This window comes from Rattus norvegicus, chromosome 9 (assembly GCF_021556685.1).
Source record: "Rattus norvegicus strain SHRSP/BbbUtx chromosome 9, alternate assembly SHRSP_T2T, whole genome shotgun sequence".
NCBI lineage: Eukaryota > Metazoa > Chordata > Mammalia > Rodentia > Muridae > Rattus > Rattus norvegicus.
Genome location: NC_141542.1, coordinates 75,506,079 through 75,527,656, shown reverse-complemented (window position 1 = coordinate 75,527,656; position 21,578 = coordinate 75,506,079). Strand labels below are relative to the sequence as shown.

At 45.4% G+C, this 21,578-nt stretch overlaps 1 protein-coding gene and 1 long non-coding RNA gene across 9 annotated transcripts in view; one reads left to right on the top strand and one right to left on the bottom strand.

The window, feature by feature from the left end:
- The window catches only part of Trak2 (trafficking kinesin protein 2), a 66,245-nt gene extending 49,099 nt beyond the window's left edge, over nucleotides 1-17,146 (top strand). For 6 of the 8 annotated variants that reach the window (XM_087564670.1, XM_087564669.1, XM_087564667.1 and 3 more), the window contains 7 exon segments: nucleotides 2,925-3,062; nucleotides 6,344-6,420; nucleotides 6,754-6,954; nucleotides 8,327-8,625; nucleotides 9,615-9,881; nucleotides 11,711-11,816; nucleotides 13,563-17,146. In XM_087564670.1, coding sequence (XP_087420796.1) covers nucleotides 2,925-3,062; nucleotides 6,344-6,420; nucleotides 6,754-6,954; nucleotides 8,327-8,625; nucleotides 9,615-9,881; nucleotides 11,711-11,816; nucleotides 13,563-14,241 — 1,767 coding nt within the window. In that variant the 3' untranslated portion in view covers nucleotides 14,242-17,146. 8 annotated transcript variants of the gene reach the window in all.
- Nucleotides 356-21,346, bottom strand: LOC120094796 (uncharacterized). Its single transcript, XR_015629584.1, has 3 exons — nucleotides 21,248-21,346; nucleotides 1,310-3,090; nucleotides 356-1,206 (listed from the first exon to the last, which is right to left on the bottom strand). It is a non-coding gene; the product is annotated as an uncharacterized LOC120094796 (long non-coding RNA).
- Between the last annotated feature and the right edge of the window lie 232 nt (nucleotides 21,347-21,578).

Below are 21,578 nucleotides of genomic sequence, written 5' to 3'. Positions count from 1 at the left end.
CCTTTCTCTCCATAGTGCAGGAGGGGAATAAGGAGTTTGTCCTTACTTTTCTCTGTAAAAAGTAAAAACTGCCAGATTTGGAATACAGTAGCAACAACAAACAGTTGAGATGTATTAAGATCTAAGAAAGCATTTGAAAAGTTTTGTTTCCAAAGCTAGTCATGATAGCCTTCCTCCTGAGTAAGAGAAAACCTTGATTTTCTTTAGGTTTTTTAAATGCTTATATATCATATGTGAAGGACATTACCTCCTGTACCCCCACCTTCGCTGTCCCCTTTGCCCCTCTGTCACATACATGGGCATCTTATGTAGCTATGTAAGAGTGACAAACACAACTGGGAGAAAACAGGCTGTTTTTGAGACTGTTTTAATTCACTCACGTTTGCCTCAAATTTTTATCCATTTTTCTACAAATGATATACCTTTGTTCTAACTTACGGCTGAAATGGATTTTACCCCGTACACCCACATGTTCTTGACTGTGCCTCTGTTTTAGACACTTAGGTTGGTTCTGTAATAGCTGGGGGGCATAGTGTTGTGATACTGGGGAGCAAGTATCTGATACGCTGGCTTGGGGTGTGCTGGTAGGTGCACGGGACAGACAGCAGGGTCATATGGTAGGTCTGGCTTTGGTTTTTGAGGAGCTTCCATGGTGAGTTCCACATAGATGGACGACTGGCTTGCCTTTCTGCCCTCACTGCCGAAGGGTTCACTTTGCCCACCTCCTTACCAGCCCTCATCTGACTGAACATTTCTCATGTGTTTATTGGCCATTTGGGTTTCCTGTTTTGAGGTCTGTTTGTTCCTTAGCTCCTGTGTGGATCAGCTGCCTAGTTTCTTGTCTTGGCCTTAGTCATGCATTGTAGACATTAGCCCTTTGTTAGCTCACACCGGGCAAGGATTGTCTCCCATTCCATAGCTATCTGCTCACTGATTAACTACTTCCTTTGTGTGCAGACGCCCTCTGCTCACATGAAGTCCTATCTTTATCTCCTGAGCAGCTGTGGTCCCATTCAAGAAGTCCTTGCCTGTGCCTCTTACTAGAAGACTTTTCCACATTTTTCCCTTGAACAGTCTCAGAGACTCAGGTCATGTTCATGTTTTGCTTGTTTTGGAGTTGATTTCTGTGCAGCGTGAGAGATGGGATCCTGTCCTAGTCTTCTACATGTGCAGGCCCAGCTTCCCAGCACCATTTTGTCAGAGAAGCTGTGATTTTTTTTTTTTTTTTCGGAGCTGGGGACCGAACCCAGGGCCTTGCGCTTCCTAGGCAAGCGCTCTACCACTGAGCTAACTCCCCAGCCCCAGAAGCTGTGATTTTTGTGACTTGTTGTTGTTGTTGTTGTTGTTGTTGCTAACTATGTACTTTTGGCATCTTTCACAAATAAAGTGGCTATAATTATGTGCTGGTTTATATCTGGGTCTTCCATTCAATATAGGACTTTTTATCAACATGTGTTAACTTCCCTAGTAAGATCATTTCGAATAAGTATTTTTCCAAAGTAGCACAATGTTCTTACACTCTGTCTGTGTACTTTAACTCAGTGTCAGTGCAGCATTCATAATAGTCACCTGGAGCAGCAAGTTTTAAGTAGATTCCTAGATGCTATTCTGAGTTTATACTCAGTTGATCAAGTGAGAACTGCATGTACGTTTTACTTTATCTGTTTAACTTTGAAACTGAGTTTTCTATGTAGCCTAAGGATAGAATGGAACTCTCTATGTAGCCCAGGCTATCCTCACACTTGGGACCCTTGGCCTCCCCAGTGCTGGTATGCCTCTACACCTCAGCTTAGAATACACATTTTGTTTTAAAAGGATTAGTTAGCATTTACTGAACCTTCCTGTGTGAAGACAGGCCCCAGCCCTGAGTCTCCTCAGCCCTTCAGCCTAGCTTTCTCCAAGACTGGCCGCTTTAAGAGCTTTCCCTCCCCCAGAGCTTTGTAGTAGTCACATTGCGCCTGCTGATGATGGGAGCAGCTCCAGATTCTCAGGGGCAGCGTTTGCTGTGTCTGCATCTGCACAGAGCGCGTCTGCTCAGAGTGCTGTCCACAGCTAACACGGTCGACTGGTGGGCAGAAGCCCCGGTTCCTCTATCTGAAGGAATGTCTTATACCAGCTTTTCCAACAAAGTTGATGGTGTGGTGAAGTATGTTAGCAGTGTACACACACACACACACACACACACACACACACACACACACACACTGACCCCTCCCTAGTACAAGATGCTTCTGGTATTTCCAGATGCATCAGTGGGTGTGGGTCACACGCCCCATAAGTTTCAGGTCTTCCTCATTCAGGATGGCTTTGCAGCATGGGGAAGAATGGCGGCCTCTGCCAGTCTCTGAAAATGGGAGGAAGGGCAATGCACTGATCCTCAAGTACTGGACACATGCTACATGTGCAGAAATGTCTTCAGTGAAAATGTACTCTGCATTGTATGTTTTTGCCAGATTGTTATAAAAGGTTTTCAGACTGGTCAGGGACTGTTTGCTTAACACTCTCAAATTAAATGAGTCACTTTCTAAACTCTTGATCTTGCCTCTTAAAGACCTCAGGGTGAGGTTCATGAGCAAATGATTATCATGCTGAATCTGACTGGTTAGCACTTTTGTATGTCCTCCCGGGTGTTTGGGGCATGAGCCATCAGACACTGAATTGACAGTTCAGTGGTCCCATGCTGCACTTCAGGTTTGAAAGTTGCATCTTTACAGCGCTTGCCCAAGACTTCTCAGACCCCGGCAGCTCAACATGAAGATGCTCTTACTGAGTTTGCTTCAGAGTCTGTTGTTGAAATGATATTCGTACAGTCTGCCGGGCCCTCGATAAAACCAATACCCCTTCAAAGTGCCTTTTCCTTGGTATTTATGGTAGCCAGGGTTGTCTGGAGCGGTAATAAAGTGTCCTCCTTTTGTCTCTGTCAGCTTCACGAGTTACAGGACAGAAACATGGAGTGCCTGGGAATGTTACATGAGTCTCAAGAAGAAATAAAAGAGCTTCGGAACAAAGCCGGCCCTTCCGCTCATCTCTGCTTCTCCCAGGCTTACGGGGTTTTTGCAGGGGTAAGAGATAATGCAAACCACCATGTTTCTAAAAGAAGAAAAGAAAGGAAGTTCAGGTTCTACTTTCCAGAGTGTGACTTGTCAGATAGCTAGAACAGACAGAACACGCTTTGCTCTTGTTAGAGCAAGGTATGTGCACCTCTGGAGTTTTGAGACATCACTGTATGCAGCAGGCCGGCCTCCAGCTTGCCACTGTGTAGCACAGACTGACCAGCCTGTGTCGTACAGTGTGTGCCCATGCGCATGTGTGTATGTGTTAACCGTTAGTTTCTTTCTTTCCTTTCCTGGTCGCTCTTCCTGCTGACCTGTTCCTTATGCTCCTCTTCAGTAATGAACTTTTTCACATCTCCCCTTCCTTCCCTGTCATAGCTGATGAGGACAGAACTGTCTAGACTGCACCTTTACCTTACCCTAGACCATATGCTTGGGTTTTTGTTTTTTAACACTATTTTTTTGCCACTGGAGGGAGTTGAACTCACGACCTGTGCATGCTGGGCAGGGGCTCTGCAGCTTATCACATCATCATCTTTTCTTTCATTTTTAATTTTGAAATATTTTGGAACTTAGAATAAAATTCCAAATAGTAGTACAAAGAATGTTTATGTACCCTTCATGTACATTCCTTGTTTTTTTGTTTTTTGTTTTTTGTTTTTTTCGGAGCTGGCGTCCGAACCCAGGGCCTTGCGCTTGCTAGGCAAGCGCTCTACCACTGAGCTAAATCCCCAACCCCACATTCCTTGTTTTTTAACATAATATATTTGTTCTTTCCTCTCGGTGTTTTTTGTTTGTTTGGTTGGTTCATTGTTTGTGTTTTCCCAAACTGTTCTATAGCAAGCTGCAGATCTCCCTATTATCCCTTAGTGCTTACTAAAGGCAGACACAGTGCCTAGTGCAGAGAACGGTGTGCCTGAGCAGTGGCACTACACCAGTCTGTCATCAGGGAGTTGACTCAGTACACACTGTCGTCTCATCCACAGAGCTCTCTCAGGTTTTCCTGCTTCTCCCAACAATGCCTCTTATTCTACTACTTGTAAACTATGGTTCGTGTGTATTTCCTCATTTATATAGTCACTCATTCATTTATTTTAGAAGTGTCTTTCTACACTACCCAGGCTAGCTCCAACCTCCTAGGCTCACGTGATCCTCTTGCCTTAGCTCCTGACTACTTGAGATTTCATGTGCAGGCCACTGCACCCTGCTCCAGAAATGTCCTTTGAAGGATATATTTGGGGGCAAACAAGATGACTCCGTGGGTAAAAGGCCTTTGCAGCACAAACCTGGAGATTTGAGTTCAATCCCCAGAACCCACATGTCTTAATTAGGGTTTTACTGCTATGAACAGACACCATGACCAAAGCAACTCTTTTTTTTTTTTTTAAAGATTTACTTATTTATTTATTATATGTAAGTACACTGTAGCTATCTTCAGACACACCAGAAGAGGGCATTGGATCTCATTACAGATGGCTGTGAGCCACCATGTGGTTGCTGGGAATTGAACTCAGGACCTCTGGAAGAGCAGTCAGTGCCCTTAACCGCTGAGCCATCTCTCCAGCCCCCAAGGCAACTCTTATAAGGACAATGTTTAATTGGGGCTGGCTTACAGGTTCAGAGGTTCAGTCCATTATCATCAAGGTGGGAGCATGGGAGCATCCAGGCAGGCGTGGTGCAGGGGAGCTGAGAGTTCTACATCTTGTTCCAGAGGCAAACAGAAGACTGGCTTCCAGGGCTGGGACGAGGGTCTAAAGCCCATGCCTACCACTCCTCCAACAAGGCCACACCTCCTAATAGTGCCACTTCCTGGGCCAACCATATTCAAACCATCACACCACATAAAACTGGAAGGAAAGAGCTAATTCCACAGGGTTCCTCTGACTTCCACACACACTTACATATACAGACAAAAAAATAAATAATTAAATATTAAAAAACAAACAAACAGGATACCTTTGGTATGTGCGTAACTTCAGTGTGAAGTAATGTTATGTTATTTCACCCAGCACACTCATCGTATTGTCAGTGTTTACTAACTGTGAATTTTTGGTTAAAATGTTACCTGCCTGTTTTATTTACCCTTGAGGGTTAATATGTTATTAATGAACTACCTGTGAGTGAAAGCTAACAGATAATACATTAACCAAGTGATCAAGGGTAAATGTCTTCATGGAACTTTCAGCCGTTGGTTTCAGCTCCTCCCAGGTTCTTTGGTAATTTCTGTGGTGACTACTGTTCTAGTTGCTGTGATACGGTTCTCTGACAAAAAAGCAACTTGTAAGAAAGAGTTCGTTTTATCTCATGATTCTAGGTCTGCAAGTCTGTTGTGGGAAGTCAAGTCAGGAACTTAAAACCTCTGCTCGTATCACATCCACAGTCAGGAACAGAGAAAAATGAAGGATGCGCCCTCTCTTGCTTTCTTGCTTGCTTGCGCTCAGCTCAGTTTATACAGTTCAGACCCCCCTGGCCTTGGGAATGGAGCTGCCCACAGTGGGCTGGGGATTCTTCAGTTAACTTAATTGAAACAGTACCCCTACAGACATGCCACAGGCCAACCCAACATAGACAGTTGCTCATTGAGTCTCTTTTTCCAGATGTTCTAGACTGGGCCAAGTTGACAGTTAAAGCTAATCATTTCCAAGTAGCAGTTTTCTAATTCCATCCTTTTTTCTTCAGTATTTACTAATGGCCTTTGACTAAGCTTTTCTGACACATTTATTTGTTTAGTCAGTGTGAAGCATGGGTTGTTATTTACTCAGTGGATTATAAGCCATTTTTATTGTTTATTTTGAGTCTCAAGTTGTCCCAGATAGAACCAATAGGATCTCCTTCATGCAAATTTTGTTCTTTTTTATCCCAGCCCAGGAGTCAGCCATTTCTCCAAGGAGCTTTGGTGACTTTGAGACTTTGAGAAATGACATTCTGAGTCCCAAGACCTGGTTGCAGATGTGCCAATTGCCACTAAAGTATCATGGCTTCTGTACTTTCTCAGATGGTCAAGTCAGGGCATGTATATGTTTCATACATGCCCCTATGTATATATCCATTCCTCCATCTGTGTATCTATAGATGTTAAAAATCAGGCCAGAACCAGCCATCCTCGGTCCACCCCGCTGAGAGCCATGCTGGTTGAGCCCTCATCTCTGAGCAGATCATCAAACTTACATATGAAACAGCACAGAACTACAGCATGACAAGAAGAGGCCTTGGTCTGCAGCCTGTCCGACGTGCTGCTCTGTGTGCTGACACACAATATCACTTTACTAATCCTGAACCCCTTTCCTTAGGAGTCACTGGCAGCTGAGATTGAAGGGACCATGCGTAAAAAGCTGAGTTTGGATGAGGAATCTGTCTTTAAACAAAAGTAAGTCCAGGTCACAAGGGCTGTTGCCGCGCCATCCGAGTAGAAATTTAAAAGCGTCACGCCTGTGTGGTGGAGGCATGGGTGGCAGTGTGAGGCCCTGGGTTTGATCCCTCAGCACTGAGGGAAGGAACCACAGGATGGAGTGATGGCTGCCAGTCAGGAGTGAATCGCTTGCTGTGCAGGTCCTCCTCCCATGGGGGAGCTCTCCTTGTACCAAAGTTACTTTCTCAATTTCCCCAAATGAGAGTTCTCGGGATGGATTTATGTCTGGTTCTGTGCCTGTGTGTACAGCACTCAGGAGACTGACAGGAGTGGATGCTTCCTTTCTGACAGGGCCCAGCAAAAACGGGTGTTTGATACTGTCAAGGTTGCCAACGACACACGGGGCCGCTCTGTCACATTCCCAGTCCTGCTGCCCATCCCAGGCTCCAACCGTTCAAGTGTCATCATGACAGCAAAGCCCTTTGAGTCCGGTGTTCAGCAAACAGAGGACAAAACACTCCCGAACCAAGGGAGCAGCACAGAGGTTCCAGGGTAAGGTGGGGGGTGGGGGGAGGGCTGCATTCCTTACCGTGCTAGCATACCAGATTCCAGTACTCAGACCCCAGCATCCCTCCACACTGTCCAGAAGGTTCCGCAGCCGGCAGTTCTCACTGCATTCTGATGCCTACATCATGCCACAGTGCTGTTAGGAGAGTGTGTGCATTCACTTGCAATGTTTCTTCTACATCAATTCTAAAAGACTTCTCAATTTCATTGCTGAAAAGTGGGGAGGAAGTGCATCAAAGACCTATGAGAAGGCAGTCTTTTGAAATTTATAATCCTTGCTTTCTTTCAGATACACTGCATTTTCGGGGATGTTTGTGGCTCCAAAATGAAATGTTTTCACGCCTTTCTCAGAGACAGTTGCTTGCTTGTTCCTTCCTTCCTTCCTTCCTTCCTTCCTTCCTTCCTTCCTTCCTTCCTTCCTTCCTCCTTCCCTCATTTATTTATTTCTCTCAATTATTATTGTTGTTGTTTGTTTGTTTTCAGGTAGGGTGTTTTCCTATACATCCCAGGCTGCCATCAAAATCGTGATTCCCCTGCCTCAGTCTCCTGAGTGCTGGGATTACGGGCATGAGCCACCACACTCTACCCATATTTTCATGATAAAGAAACATGTAATAGTCTATAGCTAGCTTTGTCTTCATTCACAGTTATATAAAGCAATGGTACCTCTTGCTCTCAGTGACCTGTGCTAATACTTACTGTGGGAGTCCCTGACCTGAACATAAAAGTAGACACACCTGCAGCTTCGTATTTAAATGAGGAGGGGAAATTAGCAAGCACAACATAACATATTTTACTTTCTAGGGGTAATTGGAAATGATGTGTGTCGTAGGGTTCCTATTCCTGCACAGACGTCATGACCAAGAAGCAAGCTGGGGAGGAAAGGGTTTATTCAGCTTACACTTCCACATTGCTGTTCATCACCAAAGGAAGTCAGGACTAGAGCTCAAGCAGGTCAGGAAGCAAGAGCTGACACAGAGGCCATGGAGGGATGTTTCTTGCTGGCTTGGTTTCCTCTGGCTTGCTCAGCTTGCTTTCTTGTAGAACCCAGGACCACCATCTCAGGGATGGCACAGTTCACAATGGGCTGGGCCCTCTCCCCTTGATCACTAGTTGAGAAAATGCCTTACAGCTGGGTCTCATGGAGGCATCTCCTCAAGGGAGGCTCCTTTCTCTGATAACTCCATCTTGTGTCAGTTGACACACAAAACCAGCCAGCACAATACGTTACAGTTACTGTTGTGTTAACAGTATTGTTGATGATTATGTTGTTGTTTTAATGTCCAGCACTGTAGAAGGGAGAGGTCTAGACTATTCACAGTCTACAGTCTCATCATTGAATATGATTGTCCCACAGGAACTCTCATCCCAGGGACCCCCCAGGACTCCCTGAAGATAGTGACCTGGCTACAGCATTGCATCGCCTTAGCCTGAGAAGACAGAACTACCTAAGTGAGAAGCAGTTCTTCGCTGAAGAATGGGAACGGAAGCTCCAGATTCTGGCTGAGCAGGAGGAAGAAGTTAGCAGCTGTGAGGCCCTCACGGAGAACCTTGCCTCATTCTGCACTGACCAGTCAGAGACCACGGAGCTCGGCAGTGCCGGCTGCCTTCGAGGCTTCATGCCAGAAAAGTTACAGATTGTCAAGCCCCTAGAAGGTAACAGCTTTTAGACGCTGTGTGAATGTTAGATGTCTTCCTAAAGTAGAAGCCTGTGTTCAGATGTCACCCTGTGCACAGGCTGTCTGTCTGTGCTGTGGTGCCACGTAGCAGACAGTGAGTGAGTGATGAGACCTGAGTCACCAAGTCTTCAGCCTTCGTTCTTTCCTGGAGTTTTAGCATCGGTGGAAGAGGGAAGTAGGAAGGCCCTTATCTGGACTTTTGCCAGGGATCCCATTGATAGCAGTCGTGTGGTAGGACCAACAGGCTGCGATGAATGAAGAGGAGCAACGGGAGGAATGCCCCTGCTGTAGAGGCACACAGTTACGTCTGTGCTCCTTTCTCCTTCAGTTCAGGTTTACCTAAAGCACAACTTAAATTCAAAATAAATACCTGATTTATGGGATAATAATGGTTCACATGTGACTCTAATGCTGTGCTTAAAAGTTCCTTTCAAAGCAAGAGTGCAAGCAGACCCCTGTAGACTCCTGCCTTGCTCCAGCGTTGGTTAGAGTTGCTGACTTCAGGAGAGGCACAAAGGGACATGTTCTCCACTCTGTCACCCGAGCAAGCAGAAGCACAAGGAAACCCAAGGGATTTCCACCTGAGTGCCTGGTGTCCGCCTCCGAGTTCATCGGCTACGCTGGGTGGATACTGGGTTTGCCACCTGGGAGGGCGCAGCCTGTCCCTGAGTGGGCGGCCTCCATCCTGCCTGAGCAGCCTGGGTCCTGTTTAAAAATCTTAGGGTTTTTTTTCTCCCCTTCTTTAGATGTCCCTTTGAAGATCGTCTTTTGAAATAGAAAAGTTATTGCTCAGACAATCCATGTCATGTCAGTTTTCTACAGGGAACTTAAATTTACAAATTTTAAAAGATGTCAAAACCAACTCAGTGTCTCTGTCATTTCTGTTGTTGCTCACATAATTCTAGCTTCCCCAAGGCTGAGGGTTTGTGGGAAGTGTAAAGCGTGCCTGTTCTCTTCCCTGTTCAGGATCACAGACGCTACATCATTGGCAGCAGCTTGCTCAACCAAACTTGGGAACCATCCTTGATCCACGCCCAGGCGTCATCACTAAAGGCTTCACGCAGATGCCCAAGGATGCCGTCTATCACATCTCGGATTTGGAGGAGGATGAAGAAGTGGGGATCACTTTTCAGGTTCAGCAGCCTCTTCAACTGGAGCAGAAGCCTGCACCACCCCCGCCAGTAACGGGTATCTTCCTGCCGCCCATGACCTCAGCAGGGGGACCAGTCTCAGGTGAGAGGAGGTGCAGTTGAATATGGCCGTGCACCCAGTACATTGCATTGTCCTGCTGTGGTTATCAGCTACCCCTGCACAGTCTCACTGGAGCTTACCCATTAGTGGAGATAAAACAGTACAAACCCACAGCACTGCTGATGTTCCCAATTCCCCCCTCTCCTACCAGCCTGCAGGAGTAATTAGGCAGAGCGAGAGGTCGGGTCAGTCAGTGGTTTGAAAGCCTTTTTGTCTCAGGGTCCTTGATGCTCTTAAAAGTCTCTGAGAATCTCAGGTTTGTCTATATAGGTTATGTCTAACTAATTAAGTTAGACTAAAAACTGAGAACTTATTAAAAAAATTAACCCATTTAAAAATAAAAGTTGTTATGCAAATACTGGTTTCTGAAAAACAACAGTGTTGGATATAGTAAGAAAATGGTTTTGTTTTACAATATTGCAAGTCTCTAATTTCTGACTTAATTGAAGATTCTCATTATAAAATAACTTCTGCATTCAGTCTGATGCAATGTTTTATACGAAAAATGTGAGAAAATACACTCTCAGATGCATGTGGTAGAAAAGGGGAAAGTATTTTAATCGCCTTTTCGAGAACCGTGGGTGCTGTTTGAATCAGATGAGAACTGGGCAGTGGTAGTCACAGCAGTGTGGAGCCCGGTCAGTGCATTTCTCATGTGTGTTTCCATGAAAATGTGCCTGTCCTCTTGGAACGTTTGCCCTGCATGGTTGGTGACCTGCCTTGCTTGTTAAGACAGTTACACAAATACCCGGATGTTGACACTTTCCATCACATGGCGTATTAGTGTCACTACCAATTCCATCAGCATGAAAGGCTGTAAATATTAGGACGTTTCCAAGCTCTTAGCGGTTTTCTAAAACTGACTTTCACTTGAAGCTTATGTTTGTCATTGGCAGGAAATATTCACAGCTTTTTTTCCCCCAAGAAAGTGCCTGCCAGATTCCCAAGTCTGAATAATTATAGCTTGTGCATTATTTTACTTTTGAGTAAATAATGTTCCCTGATACAGTTTCAACTTAGTTGCACAAATGCTTTTCTGTGGGCAACTGCTGTTTGTATCGACTGCAGGGGCTCTTAGCGGCCACTTCCCACTCCCACGTGTGCCTAGTAAAAAGAATCATGACATCATGATAACTCTTTTATCAAGGACCTTCTTTAATAAATTTGGCTTTGGAAAAATACTGTGAATGTGTAAGAGTGAAGAATGCAGGTCTAGGCTGGTGTCACTGCCTTGGTTGGTGCTAAAGAGACAGTTTTATCCACCTGCATACAAATCTCAACCCTGTCAAGTAATAACAACGACAACAAAGTGAGAGAGGCCTCGTGTTCGCATCACTGTGAAGTGTTCTAGAGTCTGCACGGTACTCTTAAGAACTAGGGGAATAGGGGGGTTGGGGATTTAGCTCAGTGGTAGAGCGCTTGCCTAGCAAGCGCAAGGCCCTGGGTTCGGTCCCCAGCCCCCAAAAAAAAGAAAAAAGAGGGAAAAAAAAAAAAAGAACTAGGAATAGTTTGACCTGGGGCTTACATAACTAGAACTTAATTTTTTAATGTGTTTTTCGGTGGCTTTTTCTCTCATTTCTAAGCTATTTTTACTCCCTTTATTTGTAATATTAAAGTCCTGAAATTTCAGTTGTACACTAATCAGTTAATAGTAGTGTATTCTTTGTATTTCATTTCCAGATTTAGGAACTTTCTACTACAAAAGGCAATCGATAAATGCTGTATTGCTAACAAAATAATGAGCCTTTTATGTTGTTAATTAACCCAGTCTTTCATTCTGTGTTTGGCTTTCTAAACATCTCTTATTTCAGTTGCAACTTCGAACCCAGGAAAGTGTCTCTCATTCACGAACTCAACATTCACCTTCACCACCTGCAGGATCTTACACCCCTCTGACATCACTCAGGTCACCCCTAGGTAAGAGGGCCTGGGCCGTCAGGCGCTTCCACAAGTCTTGTTTGTAAACCACCTTCAGTTTTAATCAGTATTCGGTGACTATTTGTCTTTAGGATATTTTGACATTGTATTTTCTCATTTGATCGTAACTCTTTAAAGTAGGCAGAGTATGCTGATAAAATGAAGGATTGAGGCACAGCAGCTTAGGTGACAGCTAACACAAAAAACCCGCCTGAGGCTGTTTGTACCCAAACTGAGCCAGGCTGCAAGGTGTGAGCTGCCACACTCCTCTCAAGACCTCCATCCTTAATGTTGTTCAAGTTCAGGTGATTCCAGATCCTTCCAAGGCCAGCGCTTCACTACCAAGACTCACATGGTTATAAAGATCTAGACAGATCCTTTGTTTACTGACCTGGGTCTCCAACCAGCTTGTCTTCTTCCTCCATTCCTTATTTTGCCTTCAGTTTCTGACAGTGAGCTTGGAATTCTGCCCCCAAAAAACTTGCAAGCATCAGTTTCCAAAGTTGTCATCAGGTCTTTGCTGTCACCCTTGTGGTAGAGCTCCAGCCTCCACATCAATGCCTCAAGTCCCAAGCCCCATCCTAAGCACCGAGTTGCTCTTTACAGCATGGCCAGCCCTCGCTCCATGACTGTCAAGCTCACCAACTCCATGCAGAGATGTTTCTGAGGTAGGACAGCAGCTGTCAAGGCCAAGTATTGACACAGACTTCACTTCCTGAACCATATTGAGGCTGGTTCTAGCCTGCAATTCAGAATCTGAGGTGGTATTCAGGGACACTTTGGTCTTTGAAGGGAAAGTATAATCAAAAATAAAAAAGAAAGATGATGCAGGGGCAAGCAGGTGGTAAGAGTGTGGTGGGCAGAAGAGTAAAACCCAGCATGAGAGTCCTAGTGGGGAGACTATCCCTGAGGCGACTATCCCTGGAGTTTGAGTCTGTAACCTCTAGCTGCCAACAAGGGGAGAAATAAGGTGGCGATTCAAGCAAATGAAGAGGGAAGCAATCAGACCACGGTGGTACCCAGTCAGGATCCCAGTAGAGGCCCTCGTGAACGCACTTGTAGGTCTTCTACATTTGTTAGACGCCAACAGAAGCCTTAGACTTCTTAAAGGGACTCTTTGGTAGGAACACAGCTGGGAGGGCAAGTTCAGCCAGGAGGTGGGAGAAAGACCAGAGGTTCCCAGCTGAGCTTTGACCAGAGTCAGACTCTGAGTGCTGTTCTCCTTGAACAGCTTAGTGCTCTGGAAGGTTATTGCTTAATTTATTAATTTTATACTTGTCTTTAGTTCATAATCTTTAAAAGTCTTGATACTGTGATGTATGATCACTTTGTACCACTGAAAATGCATTATATCCTGTAACCTTTGTTCACAGAGGAAAGCTGGCAAAAAGCCCTTCCGTTCCATATGTGACCATATGTGATTTATGTAGGTTTTTTGTTCTTTTGGTTTGTTTTGGTGGTTTTTTTTTTTTTTGGGGGGGGGGGTTTTGTTTTGTTTTGTTTTTTTTTTTTGTGGTCCTAACTGTCAAATAAGAAATAAGATTTAATAGATGTCAGAGCTTTTCATTATTTTAACGTCCGCCTGTGGCGTTGTCTAGCGCTGGCACTGCTTACCAGTTAGGCATTTACTACTTTTCAGTGAAACAAAGTTGGAAAGTCTGCCCTTAAGAGCGCACCTGGCTGGTCATCCTTGAACGCTGAGTGTCAGCTGGTGTCTGACTGAGCACTCTCCCACCTTTCTTCCAGCTCTGGTTTCCCATCACTGTCCTGTGGAAGCAGTGCGGGCAGTGCATCCAACACGGCTGTGAACTCTCCTGCTGCGTCCTACAGACTGAGCATTGGTGAATCCATCACAAACCGGCGCGACTCCACCATAACGTTCAGTAGCACGAGGAGCTTAGCCAAACTCCTGCAGGAGCGAGGCATCTCCGCCAAAGTGTACCACAGCCCAGCTTCAGAAAACCCCCTTCTACAGCTTCGCCCCAAGGCCCTGGCCACCCCTTCCACACCACCAAATTCCCCGTCGCAGTCACCATGTTCCTCCCCCGTGCCCTTTGAACCCCGTGTCCATGTCTCCGAGAATTTCTTGGCTTCCAGACCAGCTGAAACATTCCTGCAAGAAATGTATGGCTTGAGACCTTCAAGGGCCCCTCCTGATGTTGGCCAGCTGAAGATGAACTTGGTGGACAGGCTGAAGAGGCTGGGAATAGCCAGGGTGGTCAAGACCCCTGTTCCCCGGGAGAATGGGAAAAGCCGAGAGGCAGAAATGGGTCTTCAAAAACCAGACTCTGCTGTCTATTTAAATTCTGGTGGCAGTTTATTGGGTGGACTGAGGAGGAATCAGAGTCTCCCAGTCATGATGGGTAGCTTTGGAGCCCCAGTTTGCACAACCTCGCCCAAAATGGGTATCCTGAAGGAAGACTGAGGGGTCCACATTAACTGACCTCGTAAATAAATTAGCACATGAAGGATAGATGCACTGAGAATTGGGACTGGCCTAACTTGAGAGAAAAGGGATGTTGTAGAAGGATTGTGAATGTGGAGAGGGCGTAGTGAGGGATAGAGCGTTTGGAAGAGGTCTTTGAGGATGGAGTCTAGTAACGTGGGGACTAGTGAGTAATTTGGAGACAGAAATGGAAGAAAGGGCTAGTTGTTCCTTTAGCTACATTTTTCTTGCCTTGAAAACAAGTGAATAGAGAAATAAACCAAATTCTATCGAAACGTGACAGTAATACCGAAGTGCTGGCACCTTGTCTCTAGAGAACACAAGCTGGAAGCGCCTGCCTACGAAGGAAACCCGGGGCAGCCCAGGCTGTTGCTGGGAGGAGGCTGTTCCGGAGAGTTGGTGCATGCGCAGAGTGGTGTGAGCCGAGCCTGTGGGAGATGCCTTCCCTGCTGGTCCCTGATCAAATGCACCCATCCAATGGTGCACTCTCAGCGTTAGCAAAATAAGGAATTTTATCTTGTCCTTTACATCAGAAATGGAGACTTTCTTATCCGGGGACTTTGGGGCACGGAGAACCCAAACACCACCCAGATAGATCCCTTTGTATTTGTGATTATTAGAACTTCAGTTTTTTTTAAGCTTGTATTTTTGTACAACACAACAAAAAAAAAAAATAACAATGTGATTGGGCTTGGAGGGATTTAAGAGGAAAATAAGGGTAAATTGAAATTAAAAACTTTTTTAGACTATTTCTTCTGGACAACATGGTGGCCCAGGAATGCAAACATTATTGCCTGTTTCTCCGTTTTCCTTGGAGGCCAGAGGGTTTAAACCAGAAGTGCAATCAGGCAGTAGGCAGTAAATTATGTTGTATATTTATATATTTAAATTTTTTAAGAAAAGTTAGTTGTAACTAACTTTATCCAAAGTGTGCTATGCATATTTTTAATGAAAGATGACATGTATTTGCACAAAAATTCTCAGGCACATAAAATTATAAACTGGAGTAAAACCCAGGTGCTTGCTTTGAGAGTGTGTTTTTGTTGGATTTTGTTGTTTTCCTTGTATCCACTAAAGCATCTGCCTCTCTCTTGGTATTTGCAATAGAGACGGGTCTAGTTCATGGGACAGCTAAGCTTTCCCCTCTGTTTCTTCTTTAAGAAGCTGAAGAGCAAGTGAGGCCTGAAGCTGGCTTTTGGCATTCAGCCCGAGCTGCAGGCCTCAGGCTGGCGATGAGCAGAGCTGTGCCCTGAGGTGGTCACAGTCTGCCTCTGCTTTGTCTCCTCGGGGAGATGAGGTGGGACCGCTCATTTTGTTTGTCAAGGCAGAGAGTCTTTTACTTGGTCCTCTTGGTGCTTAACTTGGAAATAATTTGCTTGCAAGAAATTGTTTTCTGCCGGGGAGTTTTGTCTTCCTCTCTTGGCCTCCTCCCCAAGGAGAGATGCACTCAGAGGGTTAGAAAACCCAACATCCACACAATGTTAGGAACACAGTGGATTTTCTATATTTCTAGCATCTTTAATAAACTTTTCTAAATTTCTCAGAAACAAAGGGTGGAGAGATGCCCATCCCTTCGCCCCCCTTGCCCAGTCTAGCTTCTGTCAACAGTTCATCACACGCGTGTATGAAGGACTCCGGGTTAGCCAGTGACCCTGTCTAAAGCAGGCATTAACAAGAATTCTGCTGTTTCAATTTCCTAGATATTCCAACTCATGTTTTAAAAACAGCGTTTGCATTCCTAGTCTATAACTGAGTACCTCCCTCGGCAGAACCTGAAAGCTGTGCCTTGGATCCTGAAGAAAGGCTCTCCCTGTTGCCTGGACATTCACAGCTTCTAAGGAAGGGACAGCACAGAGTAGGGAAGTGTGGGGCGGAGGGGGCAGTAGTGTTCACCAGGTTTACACACGGTACCACTATAGTGAACTAGATTTTCATGGAGTTCTGTGTTGACGATAATTCGGTGCTTTTGTCAGTGCCTAAGTGGCCACTGGAAGCAGAGTTGTGTCTTGGCAGCCAGATGACACGACTGATTAAAGAAAGCCAGACTTGGGTTTTTGAAAATTAAACTGATCTTGATGTTCTGTCAAAACAAATTGTACCCATGCATGCTTGTCTCTAACAGTGAATCCTGTCTTAAAACTGGGTTTTGCTGATTTTCAGTTTTCACTAAAGTTATTTTGGTACAGCCTGAGAACCTGTTATGTGAGACTATCTGCAATATATGACAAGAACTAGAACCTTCAAGTGAGTTCTTTCTCCACAGGATACTGTTCACAGTTTTTGTTTTTCATTCATGTCAGCTGGTGTGTGCGTTCATGCTTGCCTGGGGAAACCCAACTGTTCTCTCCTTCAGGAGTCTCAGTAGTGATCTCTCAGGCACTCCCACGTACCCTGCTACCTATTCAGAGAGTCTCCTTGAGCTCAGAATTAAAACTGCCCTGAATTTTTGAAGACCCCAAACCTTATGTAAATAGCCACTGCTAATTAAGTGGGTTTTGTTTTTTAGGCTTTTGCTTGCCCTTGGTCTGACATAATGATCAGACCCTGTCAGGGTAGGATGTCAGAGGAAGCTCACCCACATTTTACACAGTATTCCAGGTTCCTAGTGCATCATTAGTAGCGGGTGGTTCTCACGTGAGCTTGACCTCTGTAGCCAGGGCTGTCTGTGTGGGGCCTTCTCTGCCATCAGGTGTGTGCTCAGTGCACTGCAGGCATGCACACCAGTCCACTGCCACGTGTGGCCCCAGCATGGGGTCCTGGGGGCTCCAGGAAAACATTATCCTGTCATATCGCCAATAGCTCTTTATGCGCTTCCTTTGCTTCATCAATTGTAAATCAGATAATAAATTGTAAATCAGACAATAAACACAAGAGGCTTCTTAAATTGTCCTGTGTCTCCCTGTGATTTTTGTTTCAGTCCTACACAAACCAGTGTAGAGTCTTTATGTTGTGTTTTATGAGAAAACATCCTGTATTTTGTTGAACTAATACCAAAAAAACATTGACAGTCAAGTAGTAAGCGGATCCAGTATTTTGTAGATTTTTTGTTTAGTAATATGGGATGAAGTTGAGGGTCAGACAGTTTTCAGGAGTCAGTTCTTGACTTCGACCACGTGGCTTTTGGGTAAGGAATTGAGGTGGTCAGGCTAGGCAATGAGTGCCTTTGTAAGGTAAAGTTTTAAAGTTGCCCCCCTAGACACAAAGTTTAGAGCAGAAGAAAGAAACCGGTTAGGCCCTAGAATTGTATGTTCCAGGAAGCCCCTCCCAGGGCTATAGAATAGGTAATTACATCTGCTGGTTCAACAGCTTTCTCTCAGAAACTAGCTGACCAGGAAGTTACATTAGAATCTTAGAGAACAATCCTGAGAAGCAGGAAGCAGCTTCTCCCAGGAACTAGTGGACCATAAAGTTAAACAATCTTGAGAAACAGAGAGTTTCTCCTTGTGATTTTTCACTGGTCTTCTCCACACTTTCCAATGACGCCATCCCTGCCTCCTCGGGTTGTGGTTTCTCCCTTTAAATACCCTTTCTCCCAGCCTCTCGGGGTCAAACTCCACTGTCCCTGCGTGGGATATGAGTCTCGACTCCAGTGCACTGGTTCCTATCGATAAACCTCATGTGATTACAGCAAGGATGGTCTTGTGTGAGTTCTTGAGGTGTCGCGTCATCCTGAGACTTGAGTGAGGGTCTCCCCGCTCCGGGGGTCTTTCACCTTTCCCGCCGAGCCCCCTGCCAGCCCTCATAGTATTTCTAGAGCAAGACTATACCATGAACATATTCCACAGTAGCTCCATTCCAAAACCACACCAGCCAACGACGAAACCATTGCTACACACAGAGTCAATGTAGAAAGATTCAGAATGTGAAGCAGTTCTTTCCAATAGTTCGCACATTTCCGATGGCTACTTAGAAATTATTTCTAAGTATAGGAATCAATAGAAAAGATCTTTCAATATCTTTGTTTCTCCCTTACAAGTTTGTTTTTTTATTGTTTGTAGTACTGGGGTTGATTTAGAGCCCCGCTCGTATACAGCCAAGCGCTCCAACACTGAGCCATGTCTACTCCCAGCACTAGGGAGGCAGAGGCAGGCGGATCTCTGAGTTCAAGGCCAGGCTTGTCCTCAATTTCCACAACAGCTAGGATTGTGTTTCTCCCCACTACCCCAAGGAACCCTGTCTCAAAAACAAACAATATATCCTCTCCCGTATTTTTTAAGAACCCTGTCCACACTGGATTGTGGTGATTTTGAGAATGAAGTTGTTGCAGGATATTTGATCACTGGACCCCGAAGTCGTTTTTTACTGTGTTACTTGTGTGGCTTATTCCTAGCACACACCTTTAATCCAAGAGCTTTCTGCTTGAATATTGTAAACAGGATTAAATAAAGTCAACCACAGGTCAAGAGGTGGAGCCGTCAGTGGACAGGGCATGAACATGGGATTATTAAGAATTAAACAGAGTGGGGTTGGGGATTTAGCTCAGTGGTAGAGCGCTTGTCTAGGAAGCGCAAGGCCCTGGGTTCGGTCCCCAGCTCCAAAAAAAAGAAAAAGAAAAAAAAGAAAAAAAAAAGAATTAAACAGAGTAAGAGGGAGTCAGGAAGACGGATAGAGACACACACAGGAAGTAGGAGGGAGGAGCAGTTTGAAGAGGATATTTTGGAGGTGACCTAAGAAGTGAGGGGTCCTGCTAGGACATGGGCTGAGGAGAAAGGTCAGCGGGTGCTTTCTTTGCCCCTCTGGGCCAGCAGCCTTTACCACAGCATCTGGCTCCTGAGTCTTCTCTGGGAAAATCGGACGATTGAGATTTTGACACCTCAAAGTATGAAACTCTACTTCTCTGTGTGTGTTGAGACAGGGTTTCTGCCCTGGCTGGCTTGAAACTTGCTTTGCAGGCCATACTGGCCTCAAACTCTCAGAGATCCCTCAGGGTTGCTAGGAATAAAGGCATGCACCACCACGCTGGGCTGAAACTCTACTTTTTGACATAGATGTTGGTAACATTCTCAGTATCTTTGTGTTTTCTTTGACAAATACGTATTAGTCAACATTCACGCATCCAAAAAACCCAACAAGATTGGAGGCTTTGAGTGCCACCTCGGTTTCTGTCTTTGCTGTATTAAGTTTGACATATGCTAGATTTTGTTTTCTCATTGTTTTATATTCTGAAGGGCCAAATGCCATGTTTTCAAATGTCTAAATACGGGCTGGCAAGTGGTGTTACCAGCAATAGCTAAATTTTTTTTCCAGCATGCAAAGTGCTCCAGGGAACGAGGTGTTAGTGAAAAATGCATAAACTCAAAAGAAATATTATTTCACAAAACTTAATTTTTTGTTATTTCACTGAAATCACTAAATTGTTAAAGAAAAAAAATTTTTTTCCGGAGCTGAGGACTGAACCCAGGGCCTTGCACTTGCTAGGCAAGCGCTCTACCACTGAGCTAAATCCCCAACCCCTAAAGAAGAAATTTTAACACCACTTTCAGACATTATAATAGGTCAGAAATTTTAGCAAGTGCTGTTAGAAATTAAAGCATCAAAAGAAGAAAAAAATGGGACACTTTCCTTTTGCAGAGTTTTATACAACTCCCCTTCCTCTGCACTGCCTTTGGCCACCCCAGTCCCTCCTGTGCTCTCAAGCAGTCTCTGTCACCAACCTGCCTGCTGGCAACACAGTGCACAAACCCTCAAGAGCCTGAACTCTGTCAGCTTTCCTCTTAAGGAAAGTACCAGTTGTGGTAATGCCTGTGAGCCCAACACTTGGGAGACAGCAGTGGGACTGTCCGTCGGAAGCCTGCCTGTGTTGTGTCAGGAATGAGGTGGAAGAGAGGGAGAAGGGTGAAACCCCACTGGTCCCTCTGGGGGTGATCACAGAAGCGCGAGCTGTAACACTTCTGTGGCTCCTTGGTTGGAACATGTCGGGAATGGCCCAATGAGTCCAAGGGGACAGCATCCTAAAGTCAGGAAGCAGCCAACAGCAGAGAACACTGCCTTCCTCAATGGGGTCAGTTCTCCAAGTCAGCAAATACATTGACACTTTAAATGCAAAGCTCCTCACATGTGCCACCTCATGAGGGCAGCAACAGCACACAAACCATGTGCAAGCCAAGGCTGATAAGCAGCTGATGTTAAGATGTTAAGATGTGTTCCCTCCATGCCTTGAGGAAAGACTCCGTGAATGCTACTTCCCCTTGAAAGCCTTCACTTCAGCCCCTCTGCAGTTTAGGAGCTGACAAAAGTGTAACCGTATTAAGGCTGGAGTGGGGGTGGGGGGCTGGGGGTGGCAGAGGAGGGTACTGACATCCCAATATGGTATTAGTGCTGGGCGTGTAACTCAGTGGGTGACACAGTCTGCTGCTTCTTTCTGACCATCATGAGGAAACACTGAAGTAGTGCTAACAGTTCAATGCTTGAGGCAAGCGGCTGCGGTTCCCTTCACCATCTATTGTCCTCGTGTCTCCATTTTTAGCCACTGCTCACTCAGAACTCAATGGCATAGCAGAAGCCAGCTATCAGGCCTGTGACTGAGTCCTCTCACAGACTGACCACACTGCCTCCAGACTGTCTTCTTACACGTTGCTATCCCCTACCTGTTCACCCACTCCCGCAATCAACCACTCAATCTGTTTCTAGACCTTCTCTGAACTTATGGGACTTTTAATAAATTCTCCAGTAGACATCACCAGTTAGTTAGGTGTCCCCTTGGTGCCTCAGCACATCTAAACGCAGTCTCTCCCCAAATCTGTTCATCCCCAACATACTCCTCCTATCAGTGGATGGCACTAACAGCAATTCTGTCACTGGAGCTGGAGACCCAGACTTTCAGTGCCTCTCCTTCCCTTTCTCCCACATCCCAGCCTGGGTTGCCTTCTGATCATCCCCACTGCTGGCCCACATCTAAGACTCATCAGGCTTCTGAGATATTTCTATGTGGTTTCTCTGTCTCCTACCATCACCCCTCCACCTTGGTCACCATGATTTATCTTACCTGTCAATCTAGTCAGATTCCTTCTCTGGTTAAAGTTCTTGAGTCTCTTAACATTTGTGGAGTTGTTGTTTGTCTGCCGACCTTTCGGCTCTGCTGAGCACAGGCCTGGGGTGCTGCCCCCACGCCTAGCCACAGGCCAGAGGGTGCACGCAGCTTGTGAACTTCCAGCTTTTGTCAGCTATGAGGTGTGGACCATCTCAGGACAGGAAGTCAGTCTAACGATTTACAATCAGTCTCGATTTATAAAAGAAAAACAGAACGATAAACAATAGGGTATTGTTTGGGAACCTTCAGTATCAGCCGTGTGTCTTTTAGGGAGTTGCAGTAAAAT